The 22626-nt window shown below is 33.1% G+C and overlaps 1 protein-coding gene across 1 annotated transcript; it reads left to right on the top strand.

The window, feature by feature from the left end:
* Positions 1 to 17000: 17000 nt before the first annotated feature.
* On the top strand, positions 17001 to 22405 carry LOC103263270 (NKG2-A/NKG2-B type II integral membrane protein-like). Its single transcript, XM_021713889.1, has 5 exons — positions 17001 to 17187; positions 17578 to 17673; positions 18161 to 18214; positions 18792 to 18943; positions 22304 to 22405. Exons 1-5 carry the CDS (start codon positions 17001 to 17003, stop codon positions 22403 to 22405), a joined length of 591 nt encoding a protein of 196 aa, XP_021569564.1.
* Positions 22406 to 22626: the final 221 nt, after the last annotated feature.

Raw genomic sequence — 22626 nt, 5'->3', positions numbered from 1 at the left:
TATATCTGATCAGGTAAAAAAAAATGGCAGACTGGTGGGTTGAGAGAAACATGGTCATTTTACAAATGTAGAATGCATTTTTAGCTCCTGGCCAAAATAAGTTTCCCCTCTACTAATGATAGATTTCACTGAGTACTAGATTTCAATGATAAACTATATTTTATATCAATCTGATTTGAAATAGAGACTTTTAGATAATTTTATTTTGCATGTTTACATTTTTTAGAATGTTTCTTTGATCCTTGGTTAACACACTGGATTGGATTTGTAAATAGTTGCTATCATCTTTCCAGTCAAGCCAAAGCCTGACCAGAGGCATGTTGCATCTCTATGTGAAATTCTAACACAGTAGAGGTACATTTGAAACCAACATCAGTGATTTGTACAGAACTATCTGCAAATCAGTTCAATATTTTTCCTAGTCTCTTTACTTATCCTAGGTAATTGAATATATCTCATTTCTGAAGAGTTATCCCATGGCCATGACACATTGTAAATATAGTCAGATTTAAAGTACTCATAATATTCACAATGTATTATTCACAAGGTCTAAAATACAAATAACATTATTAGAAAAACATTGATAAAACAGAGAAGGTGAATGTAATTCTATGACTACTGTAACAAATTATCACAATTGGTCAGCTTTACATAATGCAAATTTATTCCTTTGCAAGTATGAAGGCCAGAAGTACAAAAATAAACATCACTGGACTGAGATGAAGATGTCTTTGGGTTCATAGTTCCTCCGGAAACTCTTGGGGAGAATCCATTCCTTACTTCTTCCAGGTTCTGCTGACTGTTGGCATTCTTTGTCTTGTGGATGTATAACTTTAATTTTCAAGTCAATCATCTTCAAATCTCTTTCTACTTCATCCTCACTTTTTTCTGCTCTGTGTATCTCCCTCTTATAATGATGTACGTAACTGCATTTAGGTCCCATTTGAATAATCCAGGGTATTTTCCCAATTTTTAAAAAAATTTACAGTTGTGGGGTACAATTCAGAGTTAGGTATACAAATGGTCACTGTGTAGGCAAAGTTTGGGTCTCACTTTGGTACATAAGAAAGTGTTCACTTCACCTAGTTTGAGATCAGGTATTCTTATTGATGAGGTGTGCTGCCCTCCCTCCCAAGGCAGTTTCCCACTATTGCCAATTCCTTTCTTATAGTATTATGATAATTGTTCAGAGTCTGCTTATGAGTGAGAACATGTGATATTCAGTTCTATGCTTTTGTGGTAGATCACTGAGTATTATATACTCTAAATTCATCCAAGTTGCTGCGAAGTTCATAATTTTGTCCTGCCTTATGGCTGCATAATATCCATTGTGTATATGTACTACATTTTTTTTTTTTTTAATCCAATCCACTCTTGACGGGAAGTATAGTTGGTTCCATGTTTTTCTATTGGGAAAATGCTGCAATAAACATGTGTGGGTAGATATCTTTTTTCACAGAGTGATTTGAGTTTCACCTAGCATATTCCCAGCAGGGGGATTGTGGGGTCATATGGAAGGCCAATTTTTTGAACTTTTAAGAATCTCTACACTGTTTTCCACAGAGGTTGAACTAGTTTACACTCCCACCAACAGTATAGAAGTGTTCCCTTTTCCTGGCATCCTCTCCAGCATCTGTTGCTTTTTGTGTTACTGATGATGGCCATTCTGACTGGAGTTAGGTGGTATCCCAGTGTGGTTTTAATTTGCATTTCTTTGATGGTTAGTGAGGCCGAACACTTTTTCACGTACATGTTAACTCACATATGTCTTCTTCTGAGAAGTGTCTATTCATATCCTTTGGCTACTTTTTAATAATGCTGTTTGTTTGTTGTTGCTGTTGTTTTTTCCTTTCAGTACATTTGAGTCCTTGTGGATACTGGATGTTAGACCTTTGGCAAATATTTCTTCCCATTCTGTGAGCTGTCTCTCCACTCTCTTGATAATTTCTTTTGCTTTGCAGAAGCTTTGCATTTTTTTCTTTTTTTGAGTTGGAGTCTCACTCTGTCACCCAGACTGGAGTGTAGTGGCCGCTCCCGGCCACTGCAGCCTCGACCTGCTGGGCTCCAGCGATCCTTTCGCCTCAGCCTTCCAAGTAGCCGGAATTACAGGCATGCACTACCACGCCCGGCTGATTTTTTGATTTATTGTAGAGATGAGGTCTCGCTGCCCAGGCGGGTCTCGAACCCGCGGACTCAGGCAATCCACTCACCTCAGCCTCCCAAAGGTGCGGGATTACAGGCTGAGCCACCGAACCCAGCTTGCAGAAGTTTTCAGTTTGATGAGGTCTCACTTGTCTATCTTATCTCCAATGGCATGGGCACTTAGGGTTTTGATCAGGAATTGGTTGCCATTTTCAATTTCCAAAAGGGTGTCCCCTACATTTTCTAAGTTTCTTATAGTTTGATTTACCTTTTTGTCTTTGATCCAGTTAGAGTTGATTTTTGTGTATGGTGATAGGTAGGGATCTTGTTTTCATCTTCCACATATGGTCAGCCAGTTTTCCCAGCACCATTTATTGAATAAGTTCAGCTCTCCCCAATGTTTTTTAGTGGCGACTTTGTTGAAGATGAGTTGGTTGAGAAATTGAGGTTTTTGTTTCCGGAATCTCTAGTCTGTTCCATTGGTCTACATGCCTGTTCTTGTACCAATACCTGACCTTTTTGATTATTGTAGCTTTATAATAAAGTTTGAAGTCTGGACCTCCCACTTTGTTTCTTTTGCTGAGGATTGTTTGGCTATTCGTGGTCATTTATATTTCCATATGAATTTCTACATTGTTGTTTCCAGGAATGAGAAGAATGCTGCTGATAATAAAAGGTATTGCATTAAATCTGTAGATTGCCTTGGGTAAGATGAACATCTTAACAATATTTTCTTACAATCCATGAGCATGGAATATTTTTCCATTTATGTCATCTTTGATTTCTTTGAGTAGTGTTTTGTAGTTTTCATTGTAAAGGTCTTTTGATTCTCTGATTAAGAAGATGCCAAGGTATTTGATCTTTTTTGTGGCTATTGTGAATGGGATTGTGCTTTTTATTTGGGTTTCTGTTTGTTTATTGTTGCTGTATAGGAATGTGACTATCTTTTGCATGTTTACCTTATACCCTGAGACTTTGCCAAACTTAAGAACCTAAATGAAATGGAGGACTTTCTGACATCACACAACCTCCTCCTCAGGCTGAAAAAGAAGAAACTGAGACTCTAAATAGACTAAGAACAACCCATGAAATGCACTTTGCCATAAGAAAACTACCTAAAAAAAAACCCTGGAACAGATGACTTTCCAGCAGAATTATACAAAATATACAAGGAGGAGCTGATATCAATCTTACTGAAAGTATTCCAGGCACTCTAGAAAGATGAAATTCTCCCCACATAACTTTATGAAGCTAACATAACATTGAAACTTAAACCAGGTTAAGATCCAACAAATAAATAGAACAACAAGCCAATATCCTTGATGCACAAAGAAGCAAAAATCTCAATAAGATCCTAGCAAACCAGATCCAACTACACATCTCAAAAATCATTCACCATGACCAAGTAGGGTTCATCCATAGAATGAGAGCAAGTTCAACATCCGTAAGACCATAAACATAATTAAAAACAACAAAAGATGTAAAAACAAGAACCACATGATTATATCATTAAGCACAGAAAAAAGCTTTTGATAAAATTCAGTATCTCTTCTTGATAAAAGCACTTAAAAACCTAGGCATAGATGGAACGCATCTCAAAATAGTAAGAGCCATCTACGATAATCCCACAGCCAACATATTGCTAAACAGACAGAAATTGGAAACATTTTCCCCGAAAACAGAACAAGATAAGGCCACCCACTCTCTCCCCTCCTGTTCAACATAGTGTTGGAATTCCTAGCTAGAGCAATCAGACAAGAGAAGGAAATCAGGGGTACCCCAACAGGGAAAGAGAAAGTTAAGTTATCCCTCTCTGAAGACAGCATAATCTTACACCTTAAAAACCCAAGAGAATCTGTCAAAAACCTCCTTGCACTGATAATTTTCCCATCTTAAGATCATTAATTTACTTATATGTTTGCCCTGCTCCCAATTTTTCAGTTTTCCATCAATGAATATGCTGTTATCCATGGGTTTGTCATATACGGCTTTTAATATGTTGAGATAACTTCTTAGTTTATTGAGTTATTTTTGTCATAAAAGTGTGTTGTATATTTTTTGAATGATTTTTTTTACACCAATTGGGATAATCATGTAACTTTTACCTTTCATTCTGTTTAATATGGTACATGACATTCATTGATTTTCACATATCGTACCATACTTCTGTTTCAGAAATAAATACCACTAGGATTTGGGGTCAGGCTAAATCTGTTCTCATAAAATGATTTGGGAAATGTCCCCCCCACCTTCAATGTGTTAGAAGATTTGAGAAGGATTGATGTTTATTCTTCTTTGGATGTTTTAGAGAATTTTCCAATGAAACCATCTGTTCCTGTTTTTTGGGGGGTGTATGGCGGGGGATGCTTTTGATCATTGATACAACCTCCTTACTGGCTATAGGTCTGCTTGGCTTTTAAAATGTATTTATGATTCAGTCTTGGTATTATGTGAGTTTCTAGGAATTTATTGATTTCTTTTTTGTCTGATTTGTTGGTGTATGGTTTTTTATCTTCCTGATCATTTTTATTGTTGTGTCATCAGTTATTATAACTCTTCTTTTATTTCTGAGTTTTGTTATCTGAGTTTCTCTTTTTTTTATTTTACTCTAAAAAAGATTTTGCCAAATCTATTAATATTTTCAGAAATTTGCATCTCAATTGTTTTCTACTTTTTTTTCATTTTTTATTATCCATTTTAGGGGTTTTTGCTTCTTTGTTTGTTTTTCTTTTTGTTCCCCTGATACTTTGAATATGCCACCCTATCTGGTGTGCAATGTTTCTTATATGGACTTTCTCATCCATGATGAGTTGCTTTTCTCTTGCTGCTTTCAAGCTTCTTTCCCTTTGACTTTTGACACTTTGATTGCAATATATTTTAGTGTGGATCTTTATTGTTCATCATAGTTGGATTTTTTTGTGTGTTTCTTGAATTTAGATGTCTATTTTCTTCTTCCAATTTGCAGACATTTTTCTGCAACTATTTCTTTCAATAAGTTCCTTGGAAGAATTCACACAGAACTGTAATTTTAAAAAATGAACTATTTGGTGGAATCCACCAGTTAATACATCGAACCTATTGTTTCCTTTTTAGCAAGATAATTAACAAACACTCAATATCTTAGATGCAAGTCAATTTAGAGTACCTATTTTTTGTAAAGGATTCTTGATTGCATTTTTCAAGGACTTTGTTCATTTTAATCTGTCAATAAATTTATTGACTTTTGAATAATAGTATTTCAATATCTAAAAGATTTTTGTTAATGCCCTCTATACCCTTTTATGCTGGATAAATATAATTTTGTCTTGTCTCTTTTTATCTATTGTCTCATTAATTCAAGATATTGATTTGTTTAAAGGACTCCTTATGGTAATAAACTTTATCTAATTTTGAATAATTTGTAATTCTGTGTTTTTCCTTATGCTTATTTTTTTCAATTGTTAGTACTTTAAGGTGAAGCTAAAATCAATTATTTGAGATTATTACTTTTTACAACTTAATTTTTTCTAAGCGCTGTCTTATTCATTCTATAATTTTTGATTTGTGTTTAACTTTTTATTAAAATATTTTTTAAATTTTAAAGTTTTTTTAATCTCTTGGATTTATATAATGATGTGCTTTTAATTTTTTGAATACTTGTAGATTATCCAGTATAATTTTATTAAAAATTTCTAATTTATTTTTATTCTGGTAAAAGCACATTCTTTCTATAATTTGTATTCTCAAATATATATTGAGATCTGTTTTATGTCCAGCATATGGCTCAATTTGGTTAATGTTTTCTATATACTTGTGAAGAATCTGCATTCTACTGCTGTAACTTGCAGTGTTCTGTACATGTAAACTAAGTCATATTGGCTGATATTATTTATTAGGCCTTTTGTAACTTAACTGATTTTCCCTCTTCTCACTATATCAATTGCAAAAAAAGGAGTTTTACTCATATGTGGGAACTAAAATAGGTGATCTCATAGGGACAGAGAGAAAAACAATTATCAGAGTCTGGGAAGGGTATCAATATTTGGGAAGCAGTAACCAAAGTTTTATTAATTGGTACAAACATACAATTAGATAAAATAAATATATTCCAATACCCTACAGTATAGAAAGATGGCTATAGTTAGCAACAATGTAGTAGCTAGAAGAGAGGACTTGAGATGTCTTCAACCACTCAAAATGAAAAATGTTTGAGGTGATGGATATCCTAAATACCCTGACTTAGTCATGACACATTCTATGCAAATAGCAAAATATCACATGTACCCCTTAAATATATATAAAAATTATATGGCAGTAGAATATTTTTTAAAAAGAAAAGTGTGTAGAATATCTTTAAAAAGAAAAGTGTGTAGAATATTTTTTTAAAAAGAAAAGTTTTATCTTCAATTGTTATTTTTCAGTTGTGTATTTCTCCTTCTAAGTTTATTTTTTATTTTTAAATCTTCAAGTATTTTGAAGTTCATATAATAGCTGCATGCACATATAATTTTTTTTTCTGTCTTCTTGAGTAGTTGACTGGTTTATCATTATGAGATATTGCTCTTTATTTAGGGTAATAACTTTCTTCTGAATTGCATTTTGGCTATAAAAATGTAGTCACTACTGATGTCTTTATATATATATATATATTCTTTACATACATATGATTACTGTAGATCAACAAAATTTTTTTTTTATAAAGAAAGCATCTAGTTAAGTTGTGTTTCCTATCCAATTGATATTACATATCTACTAACTGCAGTCAGGCCACTTATATTCAATGTAATTATTTGTATGGTTGGATTTAAATCTATAATCTTGCTATTTGTTTTCTCTTTGTCTTATAAGTGCTGTCTTTAATTCAATTAATTTAGTATTAAAAATTATTTTATTTCCAATACTGGTTTATTAGCATTAACTTTTTCTTTTGTTTTTAGTGGTTGCTTTGTATTACAAAATATCCAATCTTCTTTACATAGTCTTTCATTAAATAATATGTGCTTTATACCTGTCTGGCATAAAACAAATAATAGTATGTTGATTTTTTTTTTATCTTTTGTAAGAAATACATTTGATTGTTTTCCATATATTTTTCATGTTTCATATTGTCTTTCATCTTTTTCTCAGACATCAATTATACATGTGTTATATATAACTATTTGTTCATATTTTAAGTCTTTTGTTGCATTTTCATTTTGGATAATTTCTGTCATTAATTAATTAATCTACATTGTCTAATATAAACTCTATCGGTTATTCTATTGATAATTATTTTATTTCCAATATTGTATTTTCATCTCTAGAAGTTCTATATGGGAATTATTTTAATTCCAATATTGCATTTTCATCTCTAGCTGTTCTATATGAAATATAGAAAATTGATAAGAAAAGTATTAGCCAGGCTTGGTGGCTCAACCTGTTATCCCATGCCTTTGGGAGGCTGAGGTGAGTGGATTGCCTGAACCTGCGGGTTCGAGACCTGCCTGGGCAGCGAGACTTCATCTCTACAATAAATCAAAAAATCAGCCGGGCGTGGTAGTGCATGCCTGTAATTCTGGCTACTTGGAAGGCTGAGGCGGAAGGATCGCCGGAGCCCAGCAGGTCAAGGCTGTGGTGGGCGGGAGTGGCCACTGCAATCCAATCTGGGCGACAGAGTGAGACACCAACTCAAACAAACAAACAAAAAACAAACAAACAAAGAAAAGTGTCATATTTCTATTTCTTTCCTCATTATGGTCTTCATACCTTCTCACATTTGTGGCATATTTTTGACAGCTGGTTTAATGTTGTTGCAGGTTTCACTATTTTTGCCACATCTATATATTTCTTTTTTTTTAATTATTTTTTTTTACTTTTAATTATTATATGCCTGTTAACTTTTAATTGGATACTTGCCAGAAGCTGCAACCCCTAATGAGGCAAAATGGAGGTTACCCGAGAATGGGAAAAATGCTGACTGGGAGCAAAGCCCCAGTGGGAAGTGGCCATGCTGGAGGCAGAGCCCCATGAATCCTATTGAAGGTCTCCTTTTGGCCTTAAAGGAATGCGTGCTTAGGCTTGAAAAACACTTCCCTAGATAAATAAAAGAGTTAGCTAGAATGTGCAAGGATGTGGAATTAGCAGTAAACCTATGTATAGAAATGTAAAAAGGGCTCAATAGCAAAAATTTTCCCCCTGAAGGGACAAGGGAATGCAAATTTTGCAACCTTTAGCTAAAAAGGATAAACAAGTACTTCCTCACACCCTTTATAAGTAACAACATTGACAGTTGTGACTGATGAGGAAGTGAGAAACTGAGACAGAGTGTCTCCAAAACAGGAGTTTTCTAGAAAAACAAGTCACAGACATGCCTTTTGATTTAAGAAATATTATAGTTTAATTAGAAAGAAGGCTAAAATTAAAGTAATGATTAGAATTAAATAAATAGCAGTTATAATTAAAAGATAAATGTTTAATATAGATGTAGATATTAGTTAAATATAAGGAATAGGAAATAATTAAATTTTAAGGTAAACTTAAAATTATACACACTTAATGTAGGTTTAAAATGAAATACATTTAGGATTAGAAGTAAGATTAATTTCATATATAAGTGTAGATTTAGACATGTTTTGTTTATAAATATAAGATGTAAAATAGGTGATAAGAAAATAGCAAGTAAGCCGGGCTCGGTGGCTCAGCCTGTAATCCTGCGTCTTTGGGAGGCTGAGGTGAGTGGATTGCCTGAGCCCGCAGGTTCGAGACCAGCCTGGGCAGCGAGACCTCATCTCTACAATAAATCAAAAAAAAATCAGCCGAACATGGTAGCGCATGCCTGTAATTCCAACTACTTGGAAGGCTGAGGCGGAAGGATCGCCGGAGCCCAGCAGGTCAAGGCTGTGGTGGCCGGGAGCGGCCACTGTACTCCAGTCTGGGTGACAGTGTGAGACTCCAACTCAAAAAAAAAGAAAAGAAAATAGCAAGTAATATAGATAAAGCAATTAGAATTAAGAAAGTTAAATTTTTAAATTAATAGTATTAAGAATTCGTAGTGGGTAAGATAAGGGTGGTTATTTAAAAGAAAAAACAAGTCAATATATTGCTGCTGAAAGTATATATAAGGGTAGAATTAAGAAAATAGATTAGTAAAGGAAAAGAAATAGAATAGCGAAGGGAAAAGATTCAGGTGACCTAGGGGTCACAGGAAGTGGCTGATAAATTGGCAGCTGGTATCTTCTCACACCACCTGGTAGCAGGAAGAAACAAAATGAAACTTATAAAGGTCAACTTCCCCATAAACAAAAGAAAAAACATGATGTAAACATTTAATGTATAACATGGGATACATTTTGTGGGTAGGAGAGTCAGTAAAAAAAAACGTATAAGCTTGTAAGAATGGAATAAAAATTGGCAGAGTCTTGAGCTCTCCCCAGGAAGAGGATTCCTGTCGTCTTCATCTTTTCTTCGTCGCTGTTCCCGATTCTCTACAGTCAGGCCCTGATTCTCTCTGTGGAGCTGGACTCCGGCAGATACTATACAATATTTTTTAACTTTTGGTTGCCAAATTTTGGTATTTTTAAAAATAGTTATTAATTAATTCTGATTAGCAATTACTTGGTATCAGTTTGCCCCTTTTAAAAACTTACTTTTAAGCTTGCTATTATGTATTTGGCACAGACTTCATTTTTACTACTTATAGTTTTGAGATTCTATCTGATATAAATTATATTATGAGTGCATTCTAGTCTTGCTTGCAGGAATTATTCTAAGTTATTGTCAATCCTGGGAATTTTTTGTTTAATTTTTTATTTTCACTTACTTCTTTCTGATGTTATTTTCTTCTCTCAAATGGCACATTAGTAATCAACAAAGACATCAAATGAATCAACTGCAAACTTCCAAGCTTCTTTCTCTGCCACAGCCTGTGTTCAAAGTGAACCCTGCAAATTCTCTGTAGGATGTATTCTGGAAAACTGTTATTAATTACTTACTCAACTCAGTGAGATTGCTGATTTCTCTTTGGATGCCCTTCTTTATTCTATAGCCTGTAGACTGACTAAAAGAAGAACTTGTTTGTGATTATAAGATTCACATTATCATTTTCCATTTTTAGGAATCACATTTCTGTACTGTCTGTTATTCAATGCCCAAAAGAACCTCTTTTTTTTTCTTAGCATTTGGTATCTCTTTTAGCTGTTTGAGATGCATGGATGGATAAATCTAACTTCTTTTACTTTAAAAATGACATTCCACATATTTTTTTCAACATAATTATGTTTTTATTTTAAAATATTAGTTTAAAATGTTTATGGTATAACCAAATAATGGGTAAGAATATATATAAATTTGGGGTGTCACTTTGTCACCCAGGCTAGGATGCACTGTCACAATCAAAGCCCACCACAGCTTACAACTTCTGGACTCTGATGATTCTTCTACTTTAGTGTCCTAAGTACCTGGGAATACAGGTATCTTCCACCATGTCAGGCTAATTTTTTGTTGTTTGTTTTGTTTTTTGTAGAGACACTGTCCCCCTTTCTGGGCCCAGGCAATCCCCTTACCTTGACCTCTCAAAATTCTGAGATTATAAGCATGAGCCACCTTGCCTGGCCAATTCCATATTCTTAAAAATAGAAAATGTCATATTCTAAAGTAATTTTGCCCACAACCTTATATTTACTATTGTAAGTGTTATTGTTATGATCTTTTTTATTGGTACACACATTTAATATTAGAAAACTAATTTGTAGACATAGTTTATGCTAGTTCATAAGATTGAAAAATATGAATTAGATTCTGTATTCTCAAATACACCAAGTAAATGTAAACTAGAATATTTTCTCTAGTTCATTCACATTTCTTACCTTTTCCTTCAACTTCCACATATACTCTCTATATTATTACACAAATTTATGTTTTCCTTGTTCTATTTGCTGTCAAATGCTTGCTGTTGTTTTAACTTCTTTAATGCTTTTATTTTTAGATATTATATTTGGTTGCTCATTTAGATTTATTATAGCATATATTCAGAAATTATATAAATTTTAATTGAAGATCTTATAATCACATAAGCCTTAATATAAAAAGTAATATTTCTAAATTATTAGAAGTTTTCTCATATGACTTGCTAAACATTGCTTACTTTATCTCCAAAAATAAAAAATAAACTATCTTGAACTTCTATTAACATATATTAGCTTATTTACCTTTAAGATTTGTGTACTTGAACTAACACATCCATGAAAAATATACGAAGTCACATCCCACCACTGCTTCTTTGCAACAACTATAAAGTAAAACAATTAATTATAAATATCACAGTTTTATGGATAGCATAGAGATGTGAATGAAATGCAGGAGTACACATATCAACTCAGACACATGGCTGGCTTCCTTAACTTGACATTTGAGATAATTAGAAACTAAACATTATTGAAACTTAAAAACTGGATTAGAAATCTCTGAAGTACAAGTGTGGGTTTTTCACAGTTTTTAAGGGCTGAAAAGAAAGATGTTTAATATAGCATTATTCAAAAACTTGGAAGAATGGCAATTAAACAAGCCTTATTCAGACTATAACAACTTCAGCAGTAGGTCATTTCCTGATTGAACTGAGGTGTTTAATTCCTCACCAGATCTGTCCAATCATAATGGAAGAATATTTTCCTATTGGAAGATAAAATGCCTGCATTTTAAAGTTTTTTAAGTTCAATATATAGCATAAGGTAGAATTTTTAAAAATTGAAAAGGGCAAAAATATGTGAAAAATATTCAATAGAAAAATCAGAAAATAAGAGTAAATAATTCAAACTTAAGAATAGGTAAACTATGACTAAATAAACTGTAACTAACACTTCTACACTGTTGGTGGGAGTGCAAACTAGTACAGCCTCTGTGGAAATCAGTGTGGCAATTCCTAAAAACTCTAAAAATCGACCTTCCATATGACCCCGCAATCCCCCTACTGGGAATATACCCTGAAGAACTCAATTCACTCTATAAAAAAAGATATCTGCACATGTATGTTTATTGCAGCATTGTCCACAATAGCAAGATCATGGAACAAACCATGCTGTCCATCAAAAGAGGACTGGATTTTTAAAATGTGGTATATATACACAATGAAATATTACGCAGCCATAAAAAAGAGCAAAATCATGAATTCCACAGCAACCTGGATGGAATTAGAGTTTATAATATTAAGTGATCTCTCACAGAAACAAGGATCTGAGCATCACATGTTCTCACTCATAAGTGGTCATTGAACAACAACCATTATACTACAAGAAAAGGATTGACAGTGGCAGGAAACTATGGGGGGAGACAGGGAGGGGAAGGGAGGTGGGATTAATGGTAGTCAATATCTGTCTGGGGAAAAGGGGACAAACCTCATCAACAAGGGTACCTGCACAATGACTATTTGTATACCTAACCCTTAACTGTACCCCACAACTTTAAAATAAAAAATATATATTAAAAAAAGATTAAAACACATAATAGAGAAGTGGACAAAAAAGTGGAAGTATAAAAATTTTGTAGATATTAGAATCTATGTAAAATAAGTAGATATTTAGAATTAGAAATAAAATATCTAAAATTAAGTAATTGAATGATGAGTTTTGTCATCCATTGGACACAAGAGAACACTAAATTATTCAACAAGTAAGCAAATCTGTAGAAAATATTTAAAAGAAAGCACAGAGAAAAAAAATTTTAATTAACTAAAAATCAACAATACAAAGCATGTGAGATGTGTTGCAGTACAAAGCTTTAAAGTAGGTAAAATTAGAAATGAAGAGGGATTAAAAGAAAATGAGACAGAATAACCATTTGAAAATATAATGGCTAAGGATTTTCCCCAAATTATTAAAGACATTAAGTCATAACTTCAAGAATCTCAATAAACCAAATAATGCATAAAGTAAAGAAAATTACACTAACATACATAACAGTCATATTTCTCAAAGACAAATCAAATTATAATATCAGACTAACCCACTGTCATCAAAAAAAAACAAAAATAATATAGCTTATGTTTATCAAACAGGCTCTGTAAGTCAAAGTAAAAGGTATAATAGCAATAAGTGATAAAATAAATTAAAAATCTAAAAATTTTAAATTACATAATAAGAAAACATAGTGTCAAAAATGTATATGAAATAAAATTTTCAGAAAAAAACTGATAAAATTGTCAATTGGAAGACAGGCAGTACAAAAAATAGCAAAGGAAATTCTTAAGGCCAATAGAATATAATCACAGGTGAAAGCAAAAACTAAATTTAAAAAATGAGCTCTTTCCAGATAAATGTGTGAAGGAATGAAGTTTAAAACAGCAACAATAATAATATCTTATTTTACAAGTTTACAAATAAAACATGTAGCAACAAAAAATAGGAAAGTGACACAATGGAGGTGGATGGTTTTATGTTCTTACATAGTTCAGGAATAGTAAAATTAAATAGTAAAAGTCAGAGACCATCAAACATGTTATAAGATCTGCTGTAGAACCTACGTTAATGGTCTGCCAGTAGATATGGATGAACAGGACCCTCTTCTAGATCTTGAGCAGGCAAAACTGGTCAGCTGGAAGGGATAGTCTCAAGATTCAGGGATGTTTCAGGATGGGCTGTGGAACCGAAGTCGGGAAACCTGTACTGGTAGCAAAGATGGGTGAGTCTCTCAGCAATTTTCTGTGGGGAACCTGGCCACAGTTGAGAGGGGCTGCAGCTGAAACTCATGGCCATTCAGTGTCTTCTATAGGCTTGCTGATCTCAGGGACACAGATGTGCATATCTATCCAAAAGGTTATGTGGATGCAGGACTGATCTCAGATTGTAGCTGAGACCAGCTAAAGCCAAGTTAAAGGGATTTTTTTCATGGGACACACAGAGACCACTGTTGATAGGCCTATCTCCTGAGCACTAGTGTGTTTCCCCTCCTGGTTCCCTTAGTAGATATCTTTGGTAGCACAACCAAAGGCAAATGGGGCTGAAGTCAAGTGCACAAGGTTATGGGGCCATTTTCATGTCTGGAGATCGAATCCCTGTCAGTGAGTCTGCCATTTGGGTGCAAATGCATCCTTTAAAACAATCCTCCTAGATTTTGTACTCCTCTGGGGTTTTACAAACTCCTCCCTGAATCCTGAGGCTCCCACTAAGGTACTTTTATCCATGGATAACTGAATGTTTTTTGTTGCCTTAGAGGGATATAAATGGAGAACCTCATATTATACCAACTTGCTGAGTTTACCTCCCAGGTGAGATTTCAAAATTACTTTATTTTCCATGTATAGTTTGACTTGGGTCTTTGTCATTTGCAATTAAATATTCCTATTAAAATAGTAATAATTTGTCATGGTAGAGGATGGATGAATGAATGTAGAATATAGTGAACAGTTATTTAATATTATACCATTGATTAATGTTTTATCATTCCAGATATATTTATTTTTATCAAGAGAAATTTAAAAATTAAATAATTTCTTTAAAACATTAATTGCAGGAATCTAAGGACTATTGCAGATAAGTCAAGAATATAACTTTAGCAAAAATGGTGTTTGTGCCACCTACAGTAAGTTAAAACAGAGAAATAATTAGTGATGAATATTAGCAAATTCATGTTGGCAGTGTTATAAATTTTAGAGTTCTTTCTATCATAATAGTGTGACATAATAAGGATATGGAGGAAAGACATTTGTAATGCTTAATATCCAGCAATCTAGTCGACAAGTGGCTTTTAAACAGCTAAGACGCTTAACAAGTCAAGTTGGCAATGTTTTTGATTGAGATGGAAAAATGTTAACTATATATGTGGTAACTCTATCCTCCATGTCTTGTAGAATACAAAGATAATTTATCAGAGGCACTTACATAAGAACAAACTAAATGACATATGTTCAAAACCTACTTTGGCCATTTTTACAGGTGCCCAAAATCTCCTATATTTTGCAAGTGTGCAATGAAATAAACTGATTTCAAAAGAGCCCTTGCATGAGAATTTCCTGTTCAAACCTTAAGTGAGAGATTGAGATGAGAAATCTACTTTTTCCACTCTTGCCTCACTCTAAGCCTTCACAGGGTAGTCAGTGAAGAAAACAGATATTGTTTGTTGTTGTTCTGGATTTATGCCTTTAAATTTCACCTTTTATTACTCAGCATCTCCACTAAAGGATGCATGACTTTCTGAAGACAGAAGGTATGTGTTGCTACTTTTCCTCTCTCTATTAGCTTGCCTCATTTAGTGGGAGGTTACAAGTGCTAGATGTGATGCAATGAAGCTACAATTATTATACAATAAAATTAAAATATAACATTGATATCTTTATTCAAATAATTCAGGATAGAGACCTGAAATATATTGGAGGATTTCTTAAAGTTTTCAAATTATTGTCAGTGTAGAGCTAGTTAAGTGCATTCGCACATATTTGGATATTAATGTAAATGAAACTTATAAATATCATAACTATTAATTAATTTTGGATTTTGTAATCAGTACATTGCATATCTTTGAATAATATAACATTTATATTTAGGTTAGTCATTATTCTTAGATTATTAAAATAAATTAATAAAGTCAAATACAGTACCTCAGACACTTATGCAAATTAAATAAAAGCAATTTTTATTTTTAATAAAAATAAAGGAAGTAGATTACATAACATACTAACGTTACTAAGAAATAATCAAAATACTTTATGAGTTGATCAAAATATTGTAGAAAGATGTTCCACACTTGTGTAAGAAGCTTGTCTAATGACGTATTTTCTATGCATTAACTGACATAAATAAAAAACAATAAAATAGTAATTATGATATAAATAAAAATTAAAACAGTGGACATTTATTGAAAGCATTAACTGCCAAATTTAGTGATAAATGCTTTGCATGCAGTACATATATGAATACATGTAAAAAATCTGTCCCCGATACTCATTTCTGATTAATAAGCTAGGTTATTAGATATTGAATAACTTTTTAAAGGATATACATTATAAGTTTTAAAACCAGAGTTAATTCTAGATCTCACTAATTCCAGTGCCCACTTACTAAATTATTAAATTACATTATCTGAATTATTACAAATACACAAACTAAAAGGACTTTGACTCACTTTGGCAACCACAAAATACTTGTCTCCAATTAAAGCAAAATTGTTCTTACATAAATTATCTACATATTTATTTACTGTTTTATGGCTTTATATTTTAGCCAGGAAGTAGTCAATATGTCTATGAAATAGGTATTTTTAAAAATTTAGCAATGACTCTAATACTGGCATGCATTAGCTTATTATGTCATGTAACATTTTCCAACATAAAATTTGTTGTATTTTTAAATAATTTCTCAGAACTCATCAGCCATTCAAAAAATGTTTGATAATTCTTTATGCGTTTCAATAAATGAGTATAAGCTATTAAATAAAAAGTAATTTAGTAAAAAAGCAATATATGTGTCAACATTCATGCTCTCCTTGTACAGATCAGACTTAACAAACATTAAATTTCAAAATTACCATAAAAACAAGATATAGGTTTTACTGATCTTAATTTTTAATACAGTTATAGTCATGTATTGATATTAAAATCAAATTTTAACTAATAAGTATATTTTTATCCAAAACCTCCTTTATTTTTTACTAATTTATTGCTTTTTATTGCACCAGTCATAGTATTTTGTCAAATGTATAAACCTTTTCTTTTAAAATAAATGCGTTTCTATAAGAAACTTGTTTAAGCTCTAAGGAAATTAGAACAATAACCTTAGGTTCTTCAATTCAAAATGAGTATCGGTACTTACTCTCCATTTTGCTCACTTTGAACTAAGGATCTTGTCATTATAAATCATTTATTAACTTCTTAAGCATTGATGTTATATAGTTCCTGATTTCACACAGCTACAAAGATGGATAATCAAAGAGTAATCTACACAGAACTGAATTTGCCCTCAAATCCAAAGAAACAGCAAAGAAAACCTAAGGGCAATCTGAGCTCCATTTTAGTAACTGAACAGGAAATAACCTATGCGGAATTAAATCTTCAAAATGCTTCTCAGGATTTTCAAGACAATGACAACATTTCCCACTGCAAAGGTAAAGCATTGAATAGATCCTCAGCATACATGCCCAGTATATGCAGCTAGGGTCCAGAGGTGTGGGGAAGGAGCAAGGAGGGCTAACATGGTTTTTATTTCTGAAGATCAGAGTTCCAAGATGAATTATGATATTTTAATATGAAATAAGAAGACTAATTTTACCCAGACATTGTTGAAATGCGTAGTCTTTGTCCAGCAAGTCATGGAGAATATTATTTACTTAAAATGTAATGGTATATCTTCATAGAATGATTATTATCTGGTATGTGGGGTTGAAATCTGAGTTTATCTATATGATTCTTATACATGTGGATTTTCTTGTATATAAATCTTCTATACAGTTGTCTCCATCTTTTCTTTCTCCGTGTTTTTATTTCCCTTTCTGCAGATTTATTATCACCTCCAGAGAAGCTCATTGCTGCAATCCTGGGAATCATCTGTCTTGCCTTAATTGTGACCATGATAGCAACAGTTATTATTCTTTGTAAGTGTATTTTGGAAGAATAAAAGGGGAATTTTTCACCATAATGACTAGAAGTTCCTCTAAAAATTTTATAATATCAGGGAATGGAATTTTCATTTTAACATGTGCTTTTGAACTAAACATTGAATGGTTATTCTGAATTTGCTAAAAGTATAAATTAAAGAATAAATATAAAGTATTTGCCTTGAAATATATTTATATGTTCTGATTTTAAACTCTGAAAACATTTTCTAAAAACTAAAACTCTTACTGAGAAATAGAAATTAATTTTTGAAAATGGTTAAATGAATTACTGTATGAGATGTCGAACTTAGATCTTTATGATTTTAAAATGTTTTTCCAAAGCTTTCATTACATTATATATTTTTCCTTATAAAATTCTAAATTTTTCAATATCTGAACAATATACTAAAATTCAAAAAAACTAAAATTTGTATGCCTTATTCATTACTAACTTTTTTATGAAGATTTATTTTAATTCTTCTAGCTACTGCAACAAAGAAGCAGGTCAATTCTTTCCAAAATACAAGAACCCAGAAAGGTACATAATGATTTCCAAAGTGCTGATAAATAATTAAGTTTATAATCTATAATGATCTTAGCTATGCAAAAATAACCAGAGATTTATTAGTGGGAAAGTAAATTATAAAAATTAACAATAAATATTTGTAAATAAAAATTATAAGAAAATATTCCCTTTTCTCCATCAATAAATATAAATATTCATAATCACCATACCCTCTTCTTTGTTATTTTGTCACAAATTCCTACTGCTCTAATATCATAGGTGATAAATAATTTTACCATTCTAAAGAAAAAGTACATCTGTTCAATGATTTCAAGATGTGTGTAAGATTAATTTTTGTCCGTTGGTTTTCTTTATGTGTGAACACAATGAGGGGAGAAGAGGCTGCCCCTAATTGTATGTGTATATGTATGAGAAAGTGGTTTTTTTGTATTATATATACAAACCTGTGAGGATGCATAGATATAAGACAAATGTGTATGTGTGTGTGTGTGTGTGTGTGTGTGAGAGAGAAACCATTGCTAATTTGTAACTTGTTTTAATTAAAAATATTCATATTGTTTCTATATAGTAACTCACAATCTTTCCCCAGCATATAATTGCAGTCGCTGTCCAGAGGAGTGGTTTACGTACTTCAACAGCTGTTATTACATTGGAAATGAAATAAAAACTTGGGATGAGAGTGTGATGGCATGTGCGTCTATGAATGCCAGTCTGTTTTATATAGATAATGAAGAAGAAGTGGTAAGACTTTAAATGTTTTAAATACTGTATAAAAGGGTATTTGATTCAATAATGTATTTGTAGAAGTAATCTTTATGATTGCACGTATTTTGTTGAATTATGTTCAACTTTGAAAATTTTATCACTTAACTTAAAATAGTTTATTTATATTTATACTCTATCAATACACATTTAATTACTTTCAATTCTTGCTTTTCTTTTCTTTTTTTTTTTCTTTTTTTTTCTTTTTTTTTTTTTTGAGTTAGAGTCTCACTCTGTCACCCAGACTGGAGTGCAGTGGCCGCTCCCGGCCACCACAGCCTCGAACTGCTGGACTCCGGCGATCCTTCCGCCTCAGTCTTCCAAGTAGCCGGAATTACAGGCATGCGCTACCATGCCCGGCTGATTTTTTGATTTATTGTAGAGATGAGGTCTCGCTGCCCAGGCGGGTCGTGAACCCACGGTCTCAGGCAATCCACTCACCTCAACCTCCCAAAGACGCGGGATTACAGGCTGAGCCACCAAGCCCGGCAATTCTTGTTTTTCATAGAAAACCATGCTTCTATAAATACTTTCATTCTAAAACAAATTTTGCTACTTAATTTTACTATATAATTGTATTAAACAACTAAGTATATCATAATTGTGCAGACCAATCACAAAGCGAATGGACACATGCAAAAAAATATAATGAAACAGACTTTTCTAGCACCAAGAGCCCCATTCTTGTATATGTCTTCATTACAACTGTCTCTTCCCCAAACTATTACCCTGTCTTTTAATATTATAAACACTGCTAGGTCAGGTGCTGGGAGACTGCAAGTCTACTTCACTTTCTCTGTTGGGTGGGGATTTACAATTCCTGGCCACTCTGTTAATCCCTGATCCTCAGGTTTCAAACCATTTCAGCTTTCTATTTCCACCATTTAGAGTTTTCCTTTGCTTGTGTCTTTCATTAACTTTATAGCTTATAGTTGGATCTAGTAGGGAATAGTACAGAGAAATGAGTATATACCATCTGTTCTTGGAACTTTGGTATACAATCAAAATGAAAACATATGAAAATGGGAGCTTATCTGGTATAAAATAGTGTGGCACCCCTAAAAAACAATCAAAGGGAAGTTCTTAGCATTTTGACCAATGGTAGCTTTTTAATTTCCTTCTAAACATCAAATTATGAATAACGTTAAGTTAATACATTTATTTAGTCACAATACCTGGAGAACTTCTTCAAATGTATGATGTTTTGTCAACATGGATAACAAAGTATGTGAATCATAGTTTTTACTACTAACTTGAGAGGAAGAATAACATTATTAAGTTATGCACTTAAGAGTTCCTTCTAAATCAACATTATTCAAAATAAAATGTGAAAGTGGCCAGCAAACATACAAAAATACTCAACATCACTAATCATCAGAGAAATGCAAATGAAAACAATGAGATGCCATCTTACACCAGTCAGAATTCCCTGAGCCCGTGGATTCGAGACCCGCCTGGGCAACTTGGTGAGAACCTCATCTCTACAATAAATCAAAAAATTAGCTGGGTGTGGTAGCATGTGCCTGTAGTTCCAGCTACTTGGAAGGCTGAGGTGGAAGGATGGCCGGAGCCCAGCAGGTCGAGTCTGTGGTGGCCAGGAGTGCCCACTGCACTCCAGTCTGGGTGACAAAGTGAGACTCCAACTCAAAAAAAAAAAAAAAAAAGTAACAGATGATTACAAGCATGTGGAGAAAAAAATAACCTTAGATGCTATTGGCAGGAATGTAAATTAGTACAATATCTGTGGGAAACAATTTGGGGATTTTTCAAAAAATTAAAAACAGAGTTACCATTTAATCCAACCTACCCACTACTGGGTATCTACACAAATGAAAGCAAATGAAGAGACGTGTAGTATACATTTACTGCAGCATTATTCACAGTAGCAAAGATATGGAAGCAATTCACCAACAAATGATTGGATAAAGACAATGTGATATGTATGTGTGAGGTCTGACAATTAGATTCATGAATCATCCTGGAAAAGTGCTACATAACTCATTGCTGAATATCACTATGGTCATCTTCCGAGTACTCCCCTTTGGAAGCTATGCACCAATGCCAGTGCCTAGTTCATCCATCAAAGCAATTTTGAAACTCTTTCTCTGGAATGATAAACAGACCTGTCATCATTATTTGTTGAGGTATGACAATTAAGGTTGCGAACTTGCCACCATGCACTTTTGTTGGCAGCACTGTACAAATAACTGTATTGGAACATCCTCCCTACTCACCTTATCCTCCCAGCAATGACCTTTTTCTTTGCTCATAAAAAAAAGGAAATATTGAAAAAAAGACATTTGATGACGTTCAGAACGTCAAAGGTATTATAATACACACACACACAAACATACACACATACCCTAAGGAATATCACATGACCATAAAAAAGAAACCATGTCTTTTGTAGCAATAGGAATAGAACTAAAGATTATCTTAAGCAAAATATTTCAGAAACAGGAAATCATATACTACATGTTTTCATATGTAAGTGGGTACAGATGGACATAAAAAGTGAAGTAACAGACACTGAAAACACTGAAGGGTGGGAGAGAGGGAGGGGATGAGGTATGAGAAATTATTTAATGGGTAGAGTGTACATTATTTAGATGATAGTTGCACATCAAGCCTGGACTTCACCACCAGGCGATATATACATGTAATAAAAATGTTCTTATACCCCTTGAATTTGTAAAAAAAAATATATATATTCAGCCAAAAAGATACCTGTGCACGTATGTTTACTGCGGCACTATTCACAATAGCAAAAACATGGAGTCAACCATGCTACCCACTGAAAGTGGACTGTATTAAAAAAATGTGGTACATATACAGGATGGAATATTACACAGCCACAAAGAAGAACAAAATTATGGACTTCACAGCAACTCAGATGGATTTAGAGTCTATCATATTCAATGATCTATCACAGACACAAAGAACTGAGTACCACATGTTCTCACTCATAAGTGGACCCTGCACATTTATCATAATACTTCATGAAAGAGATTGGCAGTAGCAGGTCACTGCTAGGGGATGGAGGGGGTATGGCCACATAACATTAAAAAGGTTTCCTGATCCCAAACCAAGGTGAGAACCAATGGGAGGCACAAACTTCACCTGTCCGATGCCCACTTATGTACCTAACCCTAAATTGTACCCCACATCTTAAAAAAAAAAGTAGGCACTACAAAAACTGGTTTTTTACTTTAATATATAGTTTAATATATTCATTGCTTAAAATTAAGAATTTTAAGAAAAAAATACACTATATACACTTTTAAAAATTAATAAACTCAATTATGATCATTTAAATTATTTTAAAAAATCTTCTGTTAGAAACTTCTGGCCTCCCTGTTATCTGAAGCATGGATTGGAGTCTCCCGTAGCAGCAGTGATCGTCCATGGATGTCAAAGGGCTCAACGTTCAAACTTAAGTAAGTTTTGTTTTTTTTTAATGGTTCTATATAAAGGAAAACATATGAAAGGCGAAATTCAAAGAATAATATGAATAAGTTTGGTTGGTTTATAGACATGAAGAAAGATTTTGAAAGTTAGTACAAGTCGGGCTCGGCTGCCTGTAATCCCGTGCAGCCTGTAGGTGCAACCTGTAATCCCGCGCTTTGGGAGACTGAGGTTAGTGGATTGCCTGAGTCTGCGGG

Source organism: Carlito syrichta, unplaced genomic scaffold (assembly GCF_000164805.1).
Source record: "Carlito syrichta isolate Samal-C Ts95f unplaced genomic scaffold, Tarsius_syrichta-2.0.1 Scaffold304779, whole genome shotgun sequence".
NCBI lineage: Eukaryota > Metazoa > Chordata > Mammalia > Primates > Tarsiidae > Carlito > Carlito syrichta.
This window is presented reverse-complemented; position numbering and strand designations above follow the sequence as displayed.

Coding starts and splice junctions, on each gene's coding strand:
- LOC103263270 (XM_021713889.1), top strand. CDS start 17,001: ATGGATAATCAAAGAGTAATCTACACAGAACTGAATTTGCCCTCAAAT. Junction 17,188..17,577: donor CAACATTTCCCACTGCAAAG/GTAAAGCATTGA, acceptor CCCTTTCTGCAG/ATTTATTATCACCTCCAGAG. Junction 18,944..22,303: donor TAGATAATGAAGAAGAAGTG/GTAAGACTTTAA, acceptor ATCTTCTGTTAG/AAACTTCTGGCCTCCCTGTT.